The sequence below is a fragment of the Leuresthes tenuis genome, unplaced genomic scaffold (genome assembly GCF_036924035.1).
Source record: "Leuresthes tenuis unplaced genomic scaffold, fLeuTen1.0.hap1 SCAF_21, whole genome shotgun sequence".
NCBI classification, from domain to species: domain Eukaryota; kingdom Metazoa; phylum Chordata; class Actinopteri; order Atheriniformes; family Atherinopsidae; genus Leuresthes; species Leuresthes tenuis.
The window spans coordinates 17996609-18018415 of record NW_027325375.1 but is presented as its reverse complement, the minus strand read 5'-3'; the positions used below and the strand labels follow the sequence as shown (position 1 = coordinate 18018415).

General features: G+C 37.8%; 1 protein-coding gene across 1 annotated transcript; it reads right to left on the bottom strand.

The window, feature by feature from the left end:
* Nucleotides 1-1210: 1210 nt before the first annotated feature.
* LOC140279977 (uncharacterized) lies at nucleotides 1211-6813 on the bottom strand. The gene is made up of 7 exons (XM_072375219.1): nucleotides 6609-6813; nucleotides 6038-6382; nucleotides 5498-5607; nucleotides 5175-5331; nucleotides 2862-3314; nucleotides 2094-2196; nucleotides 1211-1748 (listed from the first exon to the last, which is right to left on the bottom strand). Exons 1-7 carry the CDS (start codon nucleotides 6667-6669, stop codon nucleotides 1595-1597), a joined length of 1383 nt encoding a protein of 460 aa, XP_072231320.1. The 5' UTR covers nucleotides 6670-6813; the 3' UTR covers nucleotides 1211-1594.
* Nucleotides 6814-21807: the final 14994 nt, after the last annotated feature.

Sequence of the window (21807 nt, the reverse complement as noted above, 5' to 3'; positions counted from 1 at the left end):
TATAATTTCAGATAGATTTTTAAATAATTTTCCAAACGTGACATTAGCTTTTAAATGCCACTATGTTCGATATCAATCTAAAAATTAGAAAAATGGCAAAAAAAAAAATCACTGGTTCTCCTGAGTTCACTTAACTAACCTCCTGATGTTGTAATTGTTTATTGTGAATTGTTCTTTAAAATATACTTGATTGCATTTCTCCCCTTTTCCTTGTAAGTCTTTTGATAAAAGCAACTGCTAAATGCATAAATGTAAAGGCAAATGTACAAACTTCACAGCTAAAAATTGTAAATTTACTAAACCTCACGCTCATTTCAACCAAGTGTCGATCCTAGAATAGACGGTATAAATTTTGTTCCACGTGACATAGGCATATGGGCCATAAACAACAAACACTTATTTGGTTAGTAAAGCTAAAAACTTTATACTCTGTGTCCTTATAGAGTATGAGTGCACAAGGCTGAGTTTACCAAGAATTTATATCTTGCAGGTACACAATACTTTGTGGTTTTGCTCACACAGTGTGGTCGGAAAATCAGAAGAAAGCTGCAGTTGTGACATGTTTTTCAGTAGGGCTATGTATGTGTCTTTGCGTGTGTGTGGTTGTGTATGTTAGTAAAGGGAAGAGGAAATGTTTTTGTGTGACCCAATTAAAGGTCCATTCAATTTAGGATACAAAATTTCGAAGGTTTTACAAATCACCATTAATACTCAGGATAAAACACTGAAAATCAGGAAATACTAGTGGCATAATATGCTAGCTGCATCATTAACCTTTATAATAACAGCGTTCTACAAGTGTGTTTGATGGCATCCACTGTTAGCCATTCGAGTCCATGTGGTTTGTGGTTTTAGCCCCACTTTGTCGACACAAGTGTCACCCTGTGGTAGATGTGGACAACAAGGGTCTTTGATACTGAGCCGTTCGTCAATTTGTGACATACCAATAAAGTCACGGGGCTTCTGGGCAGGAAGTCCGAATTCACTGGTTAAACAAATAGAAACCAGAATGACACCCCAGCAGAAGAAATAAATAAGTGCTTTGCTGTACTAGCAAGAGCTTACTCTCCATACAGAAAGAGTAATTGTTTACCGCTGCGTATGATACAAACGTTAAGACCTGAAATTGCAGCATTTCAAAGCACATTGAATACATTTGCAACTTATCTAAAGGCAGTCAATTCAAAGTCAAATCAAACAGTTTAAACATTTATTAAGCCCCTTAAACGTGCAAAAATGCTTTATTTGCTGTATTTTAATTCATACATTTCAATACAATATTGTTACAATTATACAATATTGTTACACACATATACGTATATAATATAAGCCCTTCAGTAATGTTGAGGTTTGTCCTCTTGGGAGGTTTCATGACCTCATTAGACCTGTTGTCACCGACTTTCAGGTCAGTTCTTGTGTCACTTGGTATAACTCAATCTTTTCTAACTGTCTTTATTCATTAATGAAAGCTTTTAGACTGCAACCCTTCCATGAACGCAGTTTAAAACTATACACAAATTAAAGTAATATATTTTCTAACTATGCAGGAAACTTACACCACAACATGTCCTCACAACATGTAGGTCGTGAACTTTCATATCTTGATAAACATTTGTCTCATTTCTTTAGTTTCCACAATCGAGTTGCACCTTGAGGTTGGGTAAGACTGTATGAAGGTCTCACTTTGTCTGACAATGGAATACTTGACTGGAGGCGGTGGAGGTTTGAAGGAAGGTGGCAAGTCCATCCTGTGGAGGGACAGTGAGAGCACAAATATTTATTGGCAACCTTGGTAGATAGTACAAAGCATGTGGGTGTTCTGGGCCATGTGCATCTGTCGGAAAATATGAGAAAATAATATATTTTTCATGTCTTGTGGGGTCATCAGGTGCATGATCCTGAATAAGTGCAAGTAAGAGGAGATGGAGATTGAATACTAGACAGAACAAAGCATGTAGGTGTTCTGGGCCATGTGCATCCGTCGGAAAATATGAGAAAATTGTATTTTTTTCATGTCTCGCAGGGTCATCAGGTGCGTGATTCTGAAGAAGTGTCAGTAAGAGGAGAAGAAGATTGAATAATAGAAGTTTTACCTCTTCTTTATGATTAGTCTCCTACAGAGAAAGACAACCACAGCAATCAGTAGCAGCATTAGAATGATGATTACCACCGGCAACAGAGGACTCCTTTCATTTCCTAAGGAGAAGACAATAGGAAGGCAAAATTTATTATTTAAAGGACAGCAGCAGCAGCTCGTGATATATTTTTAACAAAATGGTAATGTTGCTTTGGTGAGTCCAAGCAGTTCCAATAAATGCTCAAAATCAGTGCACAGCGAGAAAGTGAAACTTATTGCTTTGATTTCCCAAAAGTGGTTCTTGCAACTCCCTCAGTTGTTTGTGCATTTTTCACCTTAGACGAGGCATCTCGCCTCAGGCTGAGATGACTGGAGTCTGTAAAGGACTCCCATGAGAGGAAGGTGAAGATGGCGAAGGCAAAGAAACTGGGGCTAATATTCACCTGTTCCTTTTCAAGGTTTTTCCTTTTGACGATTTACTATAACACTGAAGTAGAGTTGTTTTTGCTGCTTTCAAACAACTTATATTGCTTACTGTACAGCCCTTTGGCCTTGCCTCAATAGCCAGAAATAAAGCTTCCCACTCTGTGGTCTCAAAAATCTAATTACATACCCCAAGCAGTCCAATAGCATCAAAAACAAGTTGCATGCAGGGTCTCAGCTAGAAACAGACTTTATATACGTAATAAAAACATTGGTGATTACATAACATTTTATTATTTTAATTTGCTCTTCATAATTGACATTCGTGAATGAAATAGAAGCAACACCTATCAAATATTACCTTTGTCTTTCGTGACAAACACTGTAGTTCTTACAGTGCCAGTTGGGAGTGCATCTGGATGTTCAGAGTTTTGTGAAATGCTTCCTACAGTGCTGGACTCCTCTGTGCTTACTGAGAAAATGTCTTCTGGCTGCAGCGTATGAGTCTTGGACTCATTCCTTGTCTCATCTCCGGACATTTTCTGTGTTGATCTGAACACAGCAGTGACGTCACTACTCGATGCAGTAGAGCTAAGAGAATGGTATGTGTCAGAGTGTGTGGCAGGGGATGATGGAACACTGATAGGTGGTGAAACGGTGGAGGAGGTTAAATGCTCTGCATCTGTGACTGCAACATCACTGGCGTTTGGACGCACGGTCCAATTCACATCTGTTGTAAGCCCAGTGGTTAGTGATGTTGTAAGGCTGCCGTGTGCCGATTCAGTCGGACCCTGTGTTGACACTGTCGCAGGATCTGAATTGTGAGAAAGAAAAACAGAAAAAAATTATATGTTAAATGTGTTAGAACCACTTACAGCATTATTTTGATGTCTCTGCAGTGTCTAGCACATACTTTGGATATTCAGAGCTTTCATTTTCTAAAGAAAGACCTGACATGGAAAACTGCTCACATTAGAGATTAACAAACTAATCCATCACAAATGAATGTTGGGGAGATCAAGTTTATGACATAGTTTGATTCTTGCAAAGAGGTAAACTTTAAGCTCGGTGTCAGTCATACTGTGTCTGTATAATAAACTGTATTCGGAGTCAGCAGCCTGTTAACTTACCTTAATAACGTCCCACATCCCAATTTTGCAAAACATGAACCTGTATAGCTAAGGTGAGACTTTGGCATCAAAAGGCAACATAATTATTTCTTCAGCGACTCGAAAGGTCATAACGCAACATAACATATTGAATTCCAATACAAATGAAGATACACTCAAATGTTAATGGTTTAACAGGAAGTTGTTTACTCAAATGATTTTCCACTGAGAACAATAATTTCCTTTAGTGTGCTCTGGCTGCTTGGCAAATCCTTTCTGTAAATATGATAATACACTGTCCCCTGTAAAATAGCTTTTTTTAAATTTCACCTTAACTGTTATTGTTTTTTTTTAACCACTAAGGGTTTTCCATGTATTTTTGAAAAATCTCTATTTCTTTAGTGAGCCCCACATTGGACCTAGACGTGATGATATATGAACTAGAAGTAATATTACAAACAAAAAAAACCAGTATGCCCAGAGCCCTGGGTTATATCATTAATACATGGCCTGAGTTGGCATTTATGAGTACATGCATAATCAATAAAGGTGAAATCATTCAAGTATTTCGAGTTTGAAGCCTGTGTCAAAGGTACAGGCTTGAATTGCAAATTCAGAAGCACAGTGTCAATCTTTTCCTGGTCAACCGAGACATTTTTCTGCCTCATTTGAAAGTAATTTTTTTCTAACATGTATACGTTGAACACAAAAACCTGAACAGCTCTTAGACAAGTCTGAAACATGGGTTCGATGCTCAGTTTTGATGTTTTACAAGCATATCAAATGCACTGCAGTGCTACAGTGAAGTTCCCCTTCACAACATTGTATGTGTTCAAGTAGCTTGTTTCAGTATTTTTTCGCTTGCTGTACTTCTACAATCTGTCCAACAGACTGTGCTCTCACCCTGTTCCATGATCCAGAGTTGCCATTGAGACACAGCTTTGTGTCTGTTTTTGTGGTTTGAGAAAAAAAAAAGAAAAGCAGAGCAGGAAGGAACTTCTGACGTCTGTCGCCTGTTTTTTTTTTTTTTTCATTTTTTTAAAAACTTATTCTAAATTCAATGAAAGGTGTACACAGAATGACAAGCAGACTGTTGTTTCTTTTTTTCTCCCCTGAACGCAGCAAACTCACAGTAGTATATCAACCATGGTGGCAGACGACAGGAAGTTTGTTTTTTATGTTACAATAAAAAATTCAGTTGTAGCCTAGCTTAGTTCAGTATTCATATTAATCGCATGGGACTTGAAACAAATGATTATAATTGTTACACTTTTTTAAGTTTAGTAGTTCACTGTATATTCTTAGTTACAGCTGCATTCTCATGGCTGGTAGCTTCAAATCCTTTGAATCTCTCTCTCCTTCCTTTAAGCTAATTAAAAATTAAAATTGAGTGAGCTACAGCATAATAACAAAAGTTCAAGTATCAGCTTTCTGGTCCACTGCAGTTTATTAACGCATTCAGTCTCTCTGGCCCTCTACGAGATTGTTAATCCAGCCCCGAGGAAATGATGAAATTGAGTCTGACACAAAGAGGCAAGTAGTTGCAAAGAAACGGGGAGGCTCACCTGTCCTTAAGCTTGTGGTTGCTGTTAGCACGGAGATGATAAAATCTTTATGCAAGCTTTTGTCTCCTGCATTGACTGTCAGTTTATAAACCCCTGCGTGAGCAACCGTCACCCGCCAGAGCTCCAGAGATTCATTCTCTGTCACCATTTTATTGTCCTAGGGCAAAAAAGATCATGTCAGACAAATATACCTTTGAAAACAAAGATGTTTTTAAACGTGTGTTCTTTGACTGAAATGAAAGCAACTGGAATGTCAGGTGTCATCTGCATGATGGCTTTTGAAGTGATTCATTTGTTGATTTCTTATTTTCTGTTTCCTTTACCTTGGTCCACTTGTACTGTGTGTTAGGGAACGCTGTGCAACGAATTGTTGCATTTTCTCCATCATGAACCTCAACGGTCTCGGCTGCATCGCACACAATCTTAATGTCAACTGAGGAGTAAATGTGAGATTAGTACGAATTAGCATGATAGCTGTAACATTCTCCAACAAGAGTTGCTTCAAATTCAATACGCACACAGACATATTGTATGATCATAATCTCCTTTCAGTTCACTTGGTGGTAGAGAAAAAGGTGCATTATTTCTGTGTCACTTGGCAGATGAAAAAAAAAAATTATAGAAAACTAAAAGTAAGTGTCTTTAAGTAAATACAGTTGCAATTATTTTGTGGATTTGCATAGTACAAAACCGTTGAAATTAATAGTAACAGCACACTGATGCAATCAGGAGTAACATGAAATATTTGCAATGGACAACAACATGGGGAAATGCTTTACATTTCCATCCAAATACTAAATCCTGTCTTGATTGCCTTCTGGTTGATGTATTCAGTTATGGATGTGTGGATGACTTCCTCTTACCTTTGACTGTAACATTTGTTTCATTCTTTATGGAGCCAAAAGGAAAACTTGTAATCTCACAACTATAGATTCCACTGTCCCATTTCTCCGCCTCAGGAATGTGTAGGTAGGAGCCTATCAACGTGTTTTCAACAGTTTTCACATTCTGGATAGTCACATTAGGCCAGAACATATGTTGCCCATGATCTGGGCTGGTCACAGCCAGCTTTGTCACTCCATTTTTTCTCCATTCCATACTGACAATCTTAGTACCATTAGGATCTTTCACAAGGCAAGGTAAGGTGATGTTGTCGCCTGCAACAACTTCCAGTGTTTCTAAATGGATCAACTCAACATCCCGGAGCCCTGTCAGATGGGTCAGATAGTAAGAAAACAAGAAAAGTAAGAAGACAAAATCACCTGCTCTTTAAAGTTGATAGTACAGACTGATGTCTGAGGTGCACACAGATAAAATCATAGCATTTTACTTAAACAGTTTGCTAAACTTGTACACTTTTTAAACCAGTGTTAAATGTCCCATCTCTGCTGGTATATCATATGCACAACAGAACATCTGAATGTCCAGGATTACCTTGGATAATAGAGGCAAGGAGCAGAAGACAGGAAACTATCCCCAGTGCATTTCCAGCCATGTTTGAGCTCCCCAAACTGATTAGAGTCAATCAAGCTGAATCCATGGAGGGATTTATTTCGCAAATGCAGAAACAGTTCACTGTCAACTGAGGTTAAAGAGTGGAACTGAGACTGTAAGACAGTGAACAGGGTGACCTATCTTTACAGGAAGTCAAGTAGAGACATTGTGAGTCACATGTGATGTGCTAAAGCATTGTGGTAAGACTTATCATGCACAGCAACAGAAGGAAATCTTTGCTGTGCTTTGCACTCATTATGAAACCAAATGCAAAGCAAAAACTCAAAATGAGTCAATGATGACACTAAACGAATACAAAACAGATAGAATAATTAATGTTCTTTTTATACAAAAAATTCTCAAACATTTACAGGTTCAGCAATGTTCCCCTGAGTAGAAGTACAATGCTTTTTAGACCCATCTATTCTCCTATCTTTGACTCTTGATGTTGTCAGTGTTGATTTGACTACATTTGACAACCATTTCTGTGGAAACTAGAGAACTTTATCAGTTGAATGCAAACATGAGGTTCATCTTTATTATTATTTCTTTTACATAACTGATCTTGCTTTTACTCAAATTCATGAAGTCATTTTTCTATGACAGAACGGCCTCAAACACTAACAAAAGCAGATTCTCAAGGGCAACAAAGACTTATTGAGCAAACACACATCTAAATGGCAGACTCAACAGACAATAAAACAGTGAGAGCTTATTTTCCTTCTCATTTCTTTGTCTCTTTTTTGCAGTGTTTTCCACTAAACAAAAGAGGGACTTTGTATGATAGCATGTAGTAAAAGACAAATTGTATGACTAAAATGCTTAAAAAACCCATGGCTTGATATTCTTTAGCCTTTAGTTTGTTTTCTGTGCTTGTTCATGGTACTTAACTATAAAGTGGGCCACACTTGTGCTGGGACAAGGCATCACAGAAATAAAGGACATTTAAAGCAAAACTGACTTAGCTTCAAAATAAGGTCTTCCTAAGGGCTATACAACAATATACCTGTCAAGCATTATGTCACAAAATAGATTTCTAATGCTGAAGTTAATTCTTTATAATATACTGAATTATTTTTTTAAACTTTGAGCTTCAAATAATAATCCATACACAGATCAGAAGAGTATACTCAGATTGTTGTATAAATTATCTCAACAAAGTCAAATCAAGTTTATCGGTTTTAGTGCCATCTTGTGGTGAACTTGAAGATAGCAACCAAGTGAATATCCTGTGTCTCCCCCCTTTTTCCAAACGTGTAGAAAGAAACTATGGTGCCTGTAAAATATGTGAAAAGCCCTCACTACAGTATTCGTAACTTAACAGCAGTGCATAGAAACACATGTGTACAGTATTTGATGTTTTCTTGATTCTCTACAGTGCAACTACATACACAACTGCTGGCGTTAAAGTTTGACCTGGCCATTTAATTGGACCGTCGTCCTTGTTCCAGGACACATGCATGGGAGGAGAATTAACCTATTGCTCAAACGTTCAAGCCATTCTACGACTTTGAAGTCTGTCTGCGATAGATGCTTTATGTATGTGTAGCCAAAATCGCTGCACAGATGTTTTACTTTAATTTACTTGAATGGAGATTTTATCAAGATGACACTACACTTATGAAGTCATGATTTTATTAAAGCAGAAAGTCTGGAAATAGTTTCAACATTTCCGAGTTGGCACATAATCATGATGGACTAAATACTGACACGTTTAGCCATCTGACAAAAGACACAGAATGTGAATGAGAGCTACTTTATTGGTAGTTTGGCTTTCTTAACATGCATGTAGACTTTAAAGTTTTTATTAAAAAGGTACATGTGTGATTCAGCTCCCAGCCGCATTATCTGGGTGTTTTTGGCCGGCTTTTTGAGAACTTTGATGTTATGTGATTTCGAATGGGCTAACGTGTGTAAAATGCATTTTAAACGTTTGCACGTTTGTCAGTCTTACACAATAATTCAATTTTTTTCTAGAATTATTCATGTTTATTCATATTCATGTCAGTGTTTTTAGAAATAAACATAGCATTTTTTAAATGTCATTTAACTAAGCTGAGAAAACGCTATATCAGTTATTAGCATCACAAAATACTGCTATCAAAACCGCAAGCCCATCTCTTATACTTTTGATTTCTTTTTCACATAATAAGAGCGCTCACCTTCATTCATTATAAATAGTCTCTGCTGACCCTGCACTGCATATAGATGATTGATCATTTTGCAGTCATATTCTGCATCTGACCTTTATCACTTACTGTTTCTAGGGCACATAGGAGGGACTCCCATTCATTAGATTTCTATCAGCATTCTGCCAGTGTTCCATCAAAGTGTACGGAGACCTTGCTGCTTTGCTCTACTTGATAAGGGCATCATCCGTTCCCTAGAGAATCGGGGCAATCTCAGGGATTTTGAACAGGATTTAATATCACTGTGATTGCTTCATTCAGTGGTCAAAAAAAAAAAGACCAAAAATGAAAGAAAAAAAACTCAAAAGCATTTTACCGGTTAACATTATTACAGCTTTTAATCACCATCTAATGTACTTTACAAGAAAAGTTAACGGGGGATTATTCTCTCAAATGACGTAGAAAATCGCTGGTCTTCATAGGCTCTGTTCTTTGCCTTCTTTGATGTGCTGTAAGGGATAGAGAATGCTGTAACATGCTGGTTCACCATGGCCCTCCTGCCCGCATGGAAGTAATAGTTCCTCACAGAGGTCCCGCCTGCTCTGGAAGTCTCAAGAGGCTCTTGAATAACCCATGTGACCTCTAGCAAATTACACTTCGTGTAGTATACTGCATCAGTGCACTAATGGTCAAATCTGCGTGGAAACATTTGTGGGGATGTGTGTGTGTGAGATGTGTATGTTTGTTTATTTACTGACCTTAAGGGAGTTCGCAAGAACATTCACGCGTTGGGCATGGCTCTTTCAGACACATTTGCAACTCTATAATGCGGTGAGGAGAATGATATCTCTGAATGTTTGAGTTTTAGAAAAGATGTATGATTAAAATCTGGGCATGTTGAACAGATTGCCTGACTACAAGCCAGTTAGAGCGACATCATCAGGCTTCTGCATCTAAGTCTAACTTACTCGGTGTACACATTCTGGTGAGAGATGATTAACATTTGTCTGTTTTTAAACATCGCATCAAGAGTATTGATTGTGATGCAGAAAAGAGCAGGTTCTTAAACAATGACCAAGGATATCACAACTGAACTAATTTTGACCCTGAGATATACAATGTATGATCTATGAATATATTCAAATATCTTAGACAACAAAAGGAGAGAAACTACTCATCAATATTGTACTACACAGCTTTAGTATTACAGGGCCTTATGTTAATTTTTTATAAGAATTTATATAAAACTTATCTCTGGTCTGTGGGTCCAGATTTTTGTGTCATTTTCCCCTTTTCCCTCGTGTGTGTCTCCCACTGCTCCATGTCTGGTGAGTTCCCAGTGATAAGTGGTGTGGGTGTGGCTGCTCTGGGCTTCTGCAGGCTCTTCTGGCACAGCTGTCTCCTATCAAGGTTCATCACCTGACTGCTTAACTACCGGGGGACTCACCTCCATTCAGCTCCAGATAGTCGGCCAAACTTGTTCATTGTTGCGGTATCTCTTGCTTATGTTAAGCTGACTCAGTCTGTCCTTGTCTCCCTTGAATAACTCATTCCTGTGAACCTGGCTGTCGTGAACTCTGCAGTACAAAAAGTCTGAGAAGTCCAGTCCAGGACCCAAGCCTTCTTCACTCATAGAATTCTGCACTTGGAAAAACTAAGAAACTCACCCCTTCAGAAATCATTCCTGGAGGAGAAACCATCACTGCCCCAGTCATCATGTCAGGAAAATCCAGGGAGAGCCTGATCATCTAAAATTCCAAAGATAATGACTTATCCTATGAATTGGACACTGCTCTGTCACTCCAGAGCCCAATTAACCTGATGAGATGCACCCTCTGAGGCCTGGAAATACTTTTGAGAGATAGTTACCTCAGTATTGTAAATACACCTTTTTAAACTACTTGCTTTGAGTCTGTCCAATGTGTACCCTACCTCCTGCCTGACGGCAGTTGGGATGGGCTTTATACCCATCCCATATGTTTTTACATATATGCTGGGGACCTTTAAAAGGCCCAGAAGTGGATTGAATACTTCACGTTGTCTGCTATTCGCCCTCCAAGCACAACTCCTGGGAAACACACTGCTGTGAAAATACATTTTACTTTTATATTTTAAAAAACAAAAGTACTTTTTTTTTTTTCTTTTTAACAAAAACTGGGCTCTTTTACTTAAGTTATTCCATAATTTATCAAAGCAAAACTATGTTGCATCAAGTCTTACTACTTCATTTAACAGTCACTGAAACGAACTGGAGAAAAAAGTAACATAAATTATTGTAACAGATAAAAGAGGCAGCCTCTTGGATTATGGATTGTCCCTTGTTTCCTGAGCGCGGACTGGTGAGTGTAAATGTTTCATTTCAAATAATTAATTTACAGTGTTTAGATTCTATTTGTGGCGGCAGCTGATGGAGGGTGGTGGTGACCATGTGCATGCATATGATAGGAGGCAGACCGATGCCTTTATTGTATATAAGGTTCGCCACGACAAATGTTTTGATTAACCACATACTTTGTGACAAATTGATTGCAGAAATACATTCTGCTGCCTAAATCTAATTCCACCAACAGACTCCAACTCAACTATCTTGGACTGCAGCTGGCGACAGTAGTCCTTGTTCTGCTCTGCCACCTCTGTCAATTTGATGACACACATATAGTGCCCTCCATAATGTTTGGGACGAAGTCTCAAAGTTTCCCCTCTGGTCCTCAGTGTAAAATTATTAAATCTAACAATTCAGATGTGATTAAAAGTGCACATTCCAGACTTTAATTCAAAGTGATTTTGCTTGGCCCTTTAGGTTTTTTTTGGGCTCATGGCATGATCAATTTGATATAAACTAGGTGACAAGCTTGACCATTCAAGACTCGTTTGGGATCATTATCTTGTTGCAGGATGAAACACCATCCAGTGAGTTTGGGGGCATTTACTGGAACTTGAGCAAAAAAAGTGTTTCTGTACACCTCAGAATTCATTGTGCAATGGCCATCCGCAATTACATCATAAATGAAGATAAGTGTGCCAGAACCTATGGCAGCCATACATGCCCAATCCATAGCTGGCATGCTTTGGATCTTGGCCAGTTCCTTTTTCTCTCCACTCTTTCTTCTTGCCATCACTCTGATACAGATTAATATTGGTCCCATCTGTTCACAACACCCTTTTCAGAATTCTGCAGGCTCCTTCATTACATTTCTGCAAACTGTAATCTGGCCACCCAGTTTTTGTGACAAGCTAGTGTTTTGCATCTTGCAGTGCAGCCTCTGTATATCTATTCATCAAGTCTTCTGCAGATCGTAGTCTCTGACAAAGACACAGCTGCCTCCTGAAGACTGTCTCTGATCTGATGGACAGGAGTTTCAGGCAACAAGAATAGAACTGTCTGCAGATGCCTCGTTGGCAGAGGAGCTTCACAACTTCTTTGCTCGCATTGAGTCACACAGGCTGATACAGAAATCCTGACTCTACCGGACCCAGTTGCTCTCACACTCACTCTACAAGAACACCACGTGAGGTGCACTCTCAGGTTAGTGAACCCGAGGAAAGTTGTTGGTCTGGATAAAGTACCCGGAAAGGTACTTAAAGCATGTAAACCAGCTCTCTGGGATCCTTACCAGGATCTTCAACCTTTCCCTGGTCTATATATTCAACCTTTCTGAAGTCCTACATCATCACTCCAGCTCCAAGAAAGCCAACCATCAGCTCCCTCAATGATTAAAAAGAAGGCATGTGTTAGAGGGCGAAATAAAAACAAACCCATTCAGAGACAATTTCTTGGGGCTTTTGTTACTGCTCCTATTTTGGGAAAAGGCAGTGACCTTTTTTTGAAATTCCTACATTTACAGTGATTGTTTTCACCTCTCTCACCCTCCCTGAATGGTTCCTTTTATGTGCAACTGCAATTTTTGTCATTATCCTCTGTCTGTTAAAAAAAAGTTCACCGCTTCCTTTCAAGGACAAATAATAGAGACGGATGAAAAGTGCTGCAATGACAGAGCAACCTTAAATACTGAACATTAAACTTTCAGAAAGTATGAAATTGTAGAGACCTTCAGGAGTGGAAGTAGGGTTGAGAAAGGACGGGGGAGACAAACAGAAAGGAGAGAACCATTGTGCTGAATAAAAACTGAGTTTTATAACTTGTCAGGGTGGAATAAATGGTGCACACTGTTGAATAGTGCATGGGGGTGTGAGGAAAGCAATAACAGAGATGTAACAATTTATTCATTACCTATTTACTCACCCACAAACATGACTCAATGAGTAGCACTACCAGCAAAAAAACCACTCAGACATCTAAACCAATCACAAGTAATGAGAGAACATAATTACTTTACTTAAGGTTGCATTTTTTACTTGAAATATATGAATTAGTCAGCTTCAAAATATCCAGTGGAACAAAATTGTAGTCACTGATGTAATTCTGATGAGCAATCTTTTTTTTTTCTGTGAATGTGAGTATGTTAAACATGTTTGACAAAATGTTTTTTGTGTTTTTATGAACCACGGAACAGATTGTAAGGTGCTGTTGATTGTTCATTGACATACAAGGTTGCAGTTAACTTTTGATGTATTCATGGTTTGAAAAATACTACAGCACAAGACATTAGAGTAGAGTGGCATTAGAGGAAATACATGGTTTTTGGACATAATCTTTGCACTGTAAGCATGGACAAGGCATTATTGTCAGTTTGACCTGTGTTTAGTTTATTGCTGTGATAGATATCAAAAGTGTCACAGAAACAAACGTGTTACGGCTACTGTTCTATTATTAGAATAATTTCCTATTTTCAAAATCCAAAGTTTTTTTTTTTTTTTTTTTGCAGGATGTTTCCAGTCCTGTGCCTCCTTACAAAAGAAAAAAAGCTTCAATACCAATATGACACCCTTAGACTGAATCTTATTAACTGAAGTCATGCATGCTGAAGAAAAAAGAAAGAAAAAAGATAGAACCAGAACAAACTTTAGACATTCCAACAGGAGTTGAATCCCTTTTATGGTTTTGAGCAGAGCAGACTGAACAAAATACAGAGAGAGAATCACGCATTCTGTACAAGCGAGTACTACAAAGCAGCAGCAAAACAACTCCTGTTATTCCACCTGAAACTTTGAAAAGCAGTTTTATGCGATTATACAAGCAAACTGAAGACTGTAACTGAGAAAAAGATAAGGGTTTAATTAGGTAGAAAACATCAGTCTAGCTCAAATTTACTTGGTTTCTTGGTGGGTACTTTAATTGTTTTTACAATAGCTCCCTCGTTTCCCAATAGCAGAAAGCTCATAATAAAGCTAAACTTAGAAATGCACTGCTGTCTCAGAGCAAATCAATCTTCTTTAAAAGCCATCAAAATGCCAATTGAGAGCTGATAATCCCCAATTATCCCCTGGATATGAGTAAAATATCTCTATCAAACATAGCTCAGAGGGTGACTAAAAGTGAATGCGACAGGAATTCAGAATCATTGTGACAGCATAGATGTTTAGATCTTTTGCTGCTGTGCACAACAAAAGAAATGGCATCCCTCCACTTTCTTTCAGTGGTGAGAAAAAGGTTATTTGTGTATATCTAACATTTTTTTAGCTCATAAAACCACTGAAACAAGAGGTACACGTTGAATTCCCTCTCTATGACAGGAATAACCATTTTGTTTATCCTAATTCTCTTTGTTTCCATTTAAACCCTCCAGTGGGTGTGCTTCTCTTTTAACTGTCTCATGCTAACGCCGATCACTCGTACAGCACAAAGAGATTTAGTAAAATTGTTGGGTTGTACTTTTACTTGGTTATTATTGTAGTTTGTCTTGCAGTCCCACAACACTCTGGCACATAATGAGCCATGTACTCATTGTGATGTGAAAGTGCCTTAAAGAAAACATAAAGTAGGTTACTGTAATGTCTTCATTTCTGCTTTAAAACAGATTCTTTACTCTGATGTCTCAGGGCTTTTTGCTGCGCTCCTGGGAATCTGATTTAGTGCACTGAGGAAGAGCAAACCCAACAGATGAGATCCTCAGGCTCCAACTGTTAGCTTATTCCTAGAATGGTATTCAAAGCTTCATCTCATGCGCAATCCTCGGCTTCAGTGTCTACTTGATGGGGGTTGAAAGGACCTGTATAAGCAACATTAGCCAACAGATTGAAGATTGTTATGACAAATATAATACATGCACATCACTGTGGCTCTATCACAGGATGAGTATAGCTACTAGACAAACAATAAATATAATTGAGTAGGCTTAAAGAAAAAAGGAAGAAATTAGCTACCGAGAAGACATTTTAGTCAATGAGGTGGCCCTTTATGTTTGTGACTCTTTGCTTCGTTTTTTTTTATGAGAAATGTATGCAATGGCTTAAAGCAATCTCTTCTAATCCAACATCTAAAGTCGGAACAATTGGTATAAAACTGAGAAAGTTTATAATAAAGTGAGGACCGAGGCGAGGAAATCTTACTCCTTCTCTATGTGCACTACGTGTTTAAGCTTTTACATATGCAGTTTGGAAAAATGTAGCTACAGAGGGAAATCAAACAGGATAATAACACCAAAATTAGCACTCTGTGTGGATGATATGATAATTCATTGCAAGTCACCTGGGGATTCACTTTTTAGATTAATGAAAACAATTAAGGAGTATGGAAAAGAGTAAAAATTAAGTCAAAACATATGTGAATGATTGATAACAGGACAATAATAATGTGCTTGGGAAGAACTTTTATTCTTATTGTAGAATTTAACATTTCTTTATTCAACACTTTTAACATTTAAAGTATTATGTCAGCAGAAGAAATAAGGAATTATCTTCATGCAGCCTCACAATAATGAATTGGATGAATCAGAAAATGGATTCAAAATGGACTGATATGGAAAGTTTGGATGTTACCGTTTACCAAGTACAAAGCATGAAAAAAAAAAAAGAAATCACTCATGTCAGAGTCAATCAACTGACATACGATACTGGATATTAAAAATGTATGCAAAAATATGAAAAAAAGATGGTAAATACATATACACGGTAAATATACTGTATACACTTGAAGGAAATGGCATTTGAGAGAAAATAGAAAAACGGTTTGAAGGAAAACCTTCAAATAGTTATCAAGTAGCACAAACTCAACTCTAGAGAATAGGGTAAGGGAGAAATGTTAAAAAGAATAGGATATTAATATTTCAGTGGAAGGTTATAAACTCTCTTTGTGACAATTGTTTGACAACTCCATCAAAATCCAAAAGTTTGCATGGAAGATGAGCATGGGATATTTTTGCAGTAGTATGGGAAACATTCTCCTATAGGGTCAAGTTGCTGGAGAGAAAGTGTAGAGAAAGCAAACCATACACACATTTATTTCATGTGCCCTCTTTTAGCACCCTTTTAGAATGACATACAGAAAACAATCATACATACATTTGATCTGAATTTGCCCATGAAATTCGAACGTTTACCATCTATTGACCTTTTAGATAAGGTAAAGGTGTCCGATAGATAACTATTTAACTTAATGATAATCACGGTTTAGATGTGATGTGACATGGGAGAGTCAAACAAAATCTGTGCATATACACAGCTTTGTAGGCTGATGCAGCTCCCATTGTTCATGTTAACCAAATTTATTGTGTAATTATGTGACAATGATCCCAGGAACTTAATTTCCCGCAGCAGGAGGCTTCTGTTTTTAATAAAAAGATCTGCTCCTGCCTACTCACCCGAGAGCTGAGAAAGGGTGGTACATTTTCGACGTGCTAAAGACTCATTTATTGCTCTCAAGAGTAAGATGAGATACAACTCAATTACACAAGGCTGAATATTGGGTGTAGCTACCGGACTCATTGAATTTATATTAAGTGATCAGAATGCACACAACAATCATCATTAACTTTAAAACCGCTGACATGTGAAGTGAGCCACATAAATTAACTTGTCATACAGTACTCCCTTTTTTTATCTGGGAAAATCGTGTGATCTGACATTTATTTGTTATGAATGTTCCCTTGATATGTATAACCTACCTAAACATCAGTCCTTTCAGACTTCCAATTTGTGGTGGGAGATTTGCACCATAACAATAGATATGCGTCTGAGCTGACAGGGGAAGAGGTCTCAGGTATGCATGCCACCACGACATATGATACTCTAAGATACATACAGGATTGTCTTTCCCAGAATTTGTGGCTTGGCACATATACAGTACCTTTAACAAGTCTGATCCATGGCGGCTCCACCTTACAACCCTCAGGACCCAAATAATTTGCTTACTGGTGTCCTGGTTACATAATATCAGGCATACATCACTGTAACCATACTTTACCATAATAATGGGAAATGTGCCAGGTTGAAATAAACTGGATTTCTGCTTTGAGAACTTTGAATGGTTCTGGAATGTTAATGCAAAAAAACAAACAAAGTATATAATGTTTATGTAATAGCTGGTCTGTCTGTTAGGTAAGGCAGGTTTGTACTTGATTAGCATCAAACACCACTTGGATTTCATGTGTTATGCTATCAACAATGAAAACTGTTTTTAATAATCTTTTAAACTGACTATATCATGTTCAAAGTTAATTAGATAAATCTAATTTTTTTAAGCAGGTTACATAATTTAGTGTAACACATTTAGTTTATACAGTCCATGTAGTATTATGCTGTTTTATAGAGTAAAGAACAAAAAAAAATAAGAGCAAGACATAACTTCTTGGAAGCATCTTGAACCAGCAAATCAAGTTAAGGAAACAAGTTAATAATATTGGGGTACTGGGAATCTTCATGTATTCAAACAGGAACCCACTAATTTGTGAGTCCATAACATTTGAGAACATTACATTGACCTACATTGATTTCCTGGATACGTGCTCCACACTGAAGCATGAAACACCTTCCCTAAACCTTCCCTTAAAACAAGTCATCACCTCAGACTTTTGTTGTGAACACTTGCTTTTTAATTCTTTTACTCTTTTTCTTCCTATTAAAAAGACATGTCCTCATAATGTCACTGTTCAGATAGATTTGGGTCCCCATAACACGAGTAATACTTGAACTGCTCATATTTACACAGACTGCTTTTATCTGACAGTTTTCACAGGGGCATTCAGCCTGTAATTCTACAGTGACATTTGAGATAGTTTAGGATTTTGACTACTTGTCTGGGGACCCTGCAAATGTGTACTGGTGGGTCAAGATTAGGAGAGGAAGGTGTATTTAATGCCCATTATTTACTGGAATCGTAACAAAGGAATTAAGTAAATATCTTTGTCCTTTTGTGTGCCTGCTTCTATGTGTTTTGAGGGCAGAGGAGGAGTACACAGCTCTCCAGCTTTTCCCTTCCATTGTAATCAAACCGTTGCAGCAGTGTTTGCACAACCATGTTGGCTCCCGACGTCTCCAATGTGTTATTGTCTTTTGATGTGCCCCAGTTGCTATTCAGTGTGTAGTGGCATTAACAGAGGCACGTGGTGTGATAACTGAGGAGCAGAGGGCAGCGGAGCCTTTTACCTAGAAAAAAACTAGAGTACTAAAAAACACTGTGGAGAAAACAGTTCTGAAATGTTATTTTTCTTTTGAAGACCCCATGAAATACAGAGATATACACAATGCTTTATTCTGCTAGGGAAAAACTATTATTATAGGGAACTTTAATGAAGTAAAAGAGCTGGGACTGGATAGTATATAATATCTAATATCACAACTAATTTTTCACTTCCGCGTAACGTTCAGTTAATACACCAAATGCTTGTCTCACTTCCTTGTGAATTTAGACAGTAACATCACTTAGAGTTATCTGAACTACTTGGTTAGGCTATTGGACAATAGTGACAGTATATCAAACATACATATACCGTATATATACCGTATATATATATATATATGTATATATATAATATATTCATATTCAATTTCTCACTGGGGGATTCTTACAACTCCTCCATCAACAAAATGCGTAAGTAAAGGGTAATTAAGAAAAAGGCCATACAAATGATTAACAAAAACATGTTGAAGAAAATCTTAAGATATTTAAACTCCTGCACTTCCCAGACCTAAATGGAGCACTCCACCTTTCTCCCTCACAGAATCCTGACAGACGAGGTTGGAAGTCATCTCCAAATCCCCAAAACACATGTAGACTGGATGGTCAAACTCCCATGACCCCCTTAATAACTGCGAGGGTGAAGATCTGGTCCGCTGTTTCAAAACCTGGGCAAAAACCACACTGCTCCTCCTGAGTCTGAGGTTCAGCAATTGGTTGGAGCCTCCTCTCTAACATCCTGGAATGAACTTTCCCATGATCCCCTTATAGTAGTCCCATCTCTCTTCTCAAAGATGGGAACCTCATCCCCGGTCTACCACTCCACATATGTTGTCCATGATCTCCATGTGACATTAAAGAGGCAGGTCACACTATTGTTGTTTTTGAGTAATTAAAGGAAACTTTTAAGAGTTTTATCAATTTTTTATGGTAGTGACAGAAAATGTAGTTAGAATTTCCAATCTATGATGAATTCAAATCAGTGTTTCAGCCCTTTTATATAATATATGCATGTATGTGTATCTGAGGTAATGATGAAACTAAAGCTTTGCTGTTGTTGGTATCTTGTGGTTATATATTCTATACTATACAGATATCCAGTGTTCAATGAAACACTTCCTTGAATATTCTGTCCCCCTTCCAAGGAAATAAATCCTAACAAAAACACCACTGTACAGTATACATAATGTTTAGAGGTCTCTGCACAGGACTATAAATCCTTTGTGTATTGTGTCACAAGTACATTAGCACACAGAACAGCAATCCCTCTTGTAAATATTGTGGTGTTTTAAACACACTGTCAGGTGTTTATTCTTATTCTTATTAGTGTTCGTCATAGTGATTTCTCTCAGGCCTCTGACCATGTTGCATTTTATCAATGTAAGGTATTTTACATGTAAAATATTTAGAGAAAATTGCTTAAATATTCTGCTTGATCAGTATCTATAATGCCACAGCAACCCCTCCACATTTTTTTTTACACCATGTATCCTAAGTTAGCAGCTATGTGACCACACACATCTCTTACTCTTATTTCATTTAGCTGCTTCTGTGACATAAGAATAAGAATATAAGTGTCATGCCTTTAAGAAAAATACAGCAAAATCACTGTTTAACTTTCTGGCCTTATTGAAGGTCAGTAGTATCTCCTTGTTGTATGGAAAAGTACAGAGTAAGCAGAGTGAGGTTTCTGTGGTACTTTTCAACTTACAGAGGTGAGCAGAGTTGCCAGCTGGGCAGCAATATGCAGAGTGGCATAAGGTGCTGTGGCCCTGGCGTGGTGTGGCGGAGTCACATTGAGACATGAGTCATTATCCTTGTGGCTAATTGCACTTCCTCTTCTGCAATGATCCCCTCCTATTAGTTGTCATGATTGTCTCCTCTTCAGTTGCCTATGACCGAGACGGCTACCCTGTACACTCGATGAAGCTATAATTTCAATATCCCCAAAGTAAGTAGAAGCTGTCTAAGGTCATCAATCAATATCCTGAACATTTAAAACATTTAAAGTAGATGATTGGTTTAAACAGGAAAATAATAGATGCCTTTGTTTGCCCCCACTTGCATTAAGAAGTGTCAGTATATGGCTAGAGGTATTACAAGATGGAACAGGCTACAGCCAGCTTGAGTGCTGGTGTCTTATACATGGACCTTTCTTATGTCATTTGAAAAATAGTTCAGATTTTGTTGATCATTTTTGTGAACTTTCTTATGTTATGAAACACTTCAATAGTTCTAGAAATCTCCAAATATTTAAATCCGGCTACTGTTTTACTTCCTGCGCCCTTGTGTAAGTGTTTACAAAGACGATCAATTACCGCTCACAGGCGGTTGATTAAAGGACAACAAACTCACAAAAAGCCCCTGTAAAGAGGGTAAGAAAAGTCCTTGTAGTGCATTGTCCTGGCTTCATTAGGGCCAAGATGACACTTCATGGGCCCTCATGCCTCGTGAGTCACTCTCTCTACGCATGCAGGACACTTTACTGATGAGCTGTATGCAGATATCTTTAAGTTATACAAATACAGTTGACTCAGTGCCAATCAGATAACCAATAAGGAAGGTTAAATTGCTCTCATGCCTTCAGATTCTAATTGCATGATTTTTTTCCAACTTGCTATTCTCCTATTACAGGTTGCTAATTACTTTTTAAGAAGGCACATGAGCGTCTCTGAGGGAGACACAAAGCAATGTGAAAATATGAAAAGAAAGAAACTTTTTTTTCTTTAAATTGAAAGAATGATGGTTAAGGAGTACAAAAATATGCCGTTAAAACGGTTAAAACCTTGACGTGATCCTAATTTGATATCTAATTAGATTCTAGGTGTCTTGGAAAGCTTTCAGAAATTTGAAGATTTAAAGTGGCACATGGCCTCTTTTACAAACTCAACTATAAAGCACATTCTTTAGCAATATAATTTGCTGCTCTTTCTTATTCAAAGATTACTTGGAGTATGACATACTAATGAACATAAGTACAAAATACACATAGCATATCCAAAGTGCTGTTGAATCTATAAGCTTATGTATACAGACTTTCAACATTTTGCAAAAACTCCAAGTTAAATTGGAGCGTTCCCTTCATCCTTGAAAAGACGGCAAAGACAGCAAATTGAGCGTCAAAGCAATTACACATTAGACGCCTCAGTATTGCTAAGCAGGATCTGTGTCTGACTCCTCTACCCACATCAAGCAATGCTTATGCAACTACCTCTGTTCTTGTTCAGGCAAAGGGCCAGTCAGTTTGCTTGTAATGCACAGCAGCAACAGTAGTTCCAGTATCCACACACTGAGAAAGAGCCTGGTCACGGTAAGTGCATCCTGACTTCCAGCTGGTTAGCTGGCTGCTCTATTTGAACTGTGGGGTCTATGCCAAGGCAACATATGGACAATAGGGCAATGTGATAAGCTATGAGAATGAAAGGACAATAAAGGGTGAGCTATGCTGTCTTTCCAATTTGTTGCATTCTCTATTCCACTGGAGTAGTTTTGCATT

Excerpts from the sequence above, each read along its gene's own strand:
- LOC140279977 (XM_072375219.1), bottom strand. The coding sequence starts at position 6,669 with ATGGCTGGAAATGCACTGGGGATAGTTTCCTGTCTTCTGCTCCTTGCC. Across the intron at positions 5,332-5,497 it reads CACAGTACAAGTGGACCAAG|GACAATAAAATGGTGACAGA; the intron begins GTAAAGGAAACA and ends TTTTTGCCCTAG. Across the intron at positions 1,749-2,093 it reads AGACTAATCATAAAGAAGAG|GATGGACTTGCCACCTTCCT; the intron begins GTAAAACTTCTA and ends GTCCCTCCACAG.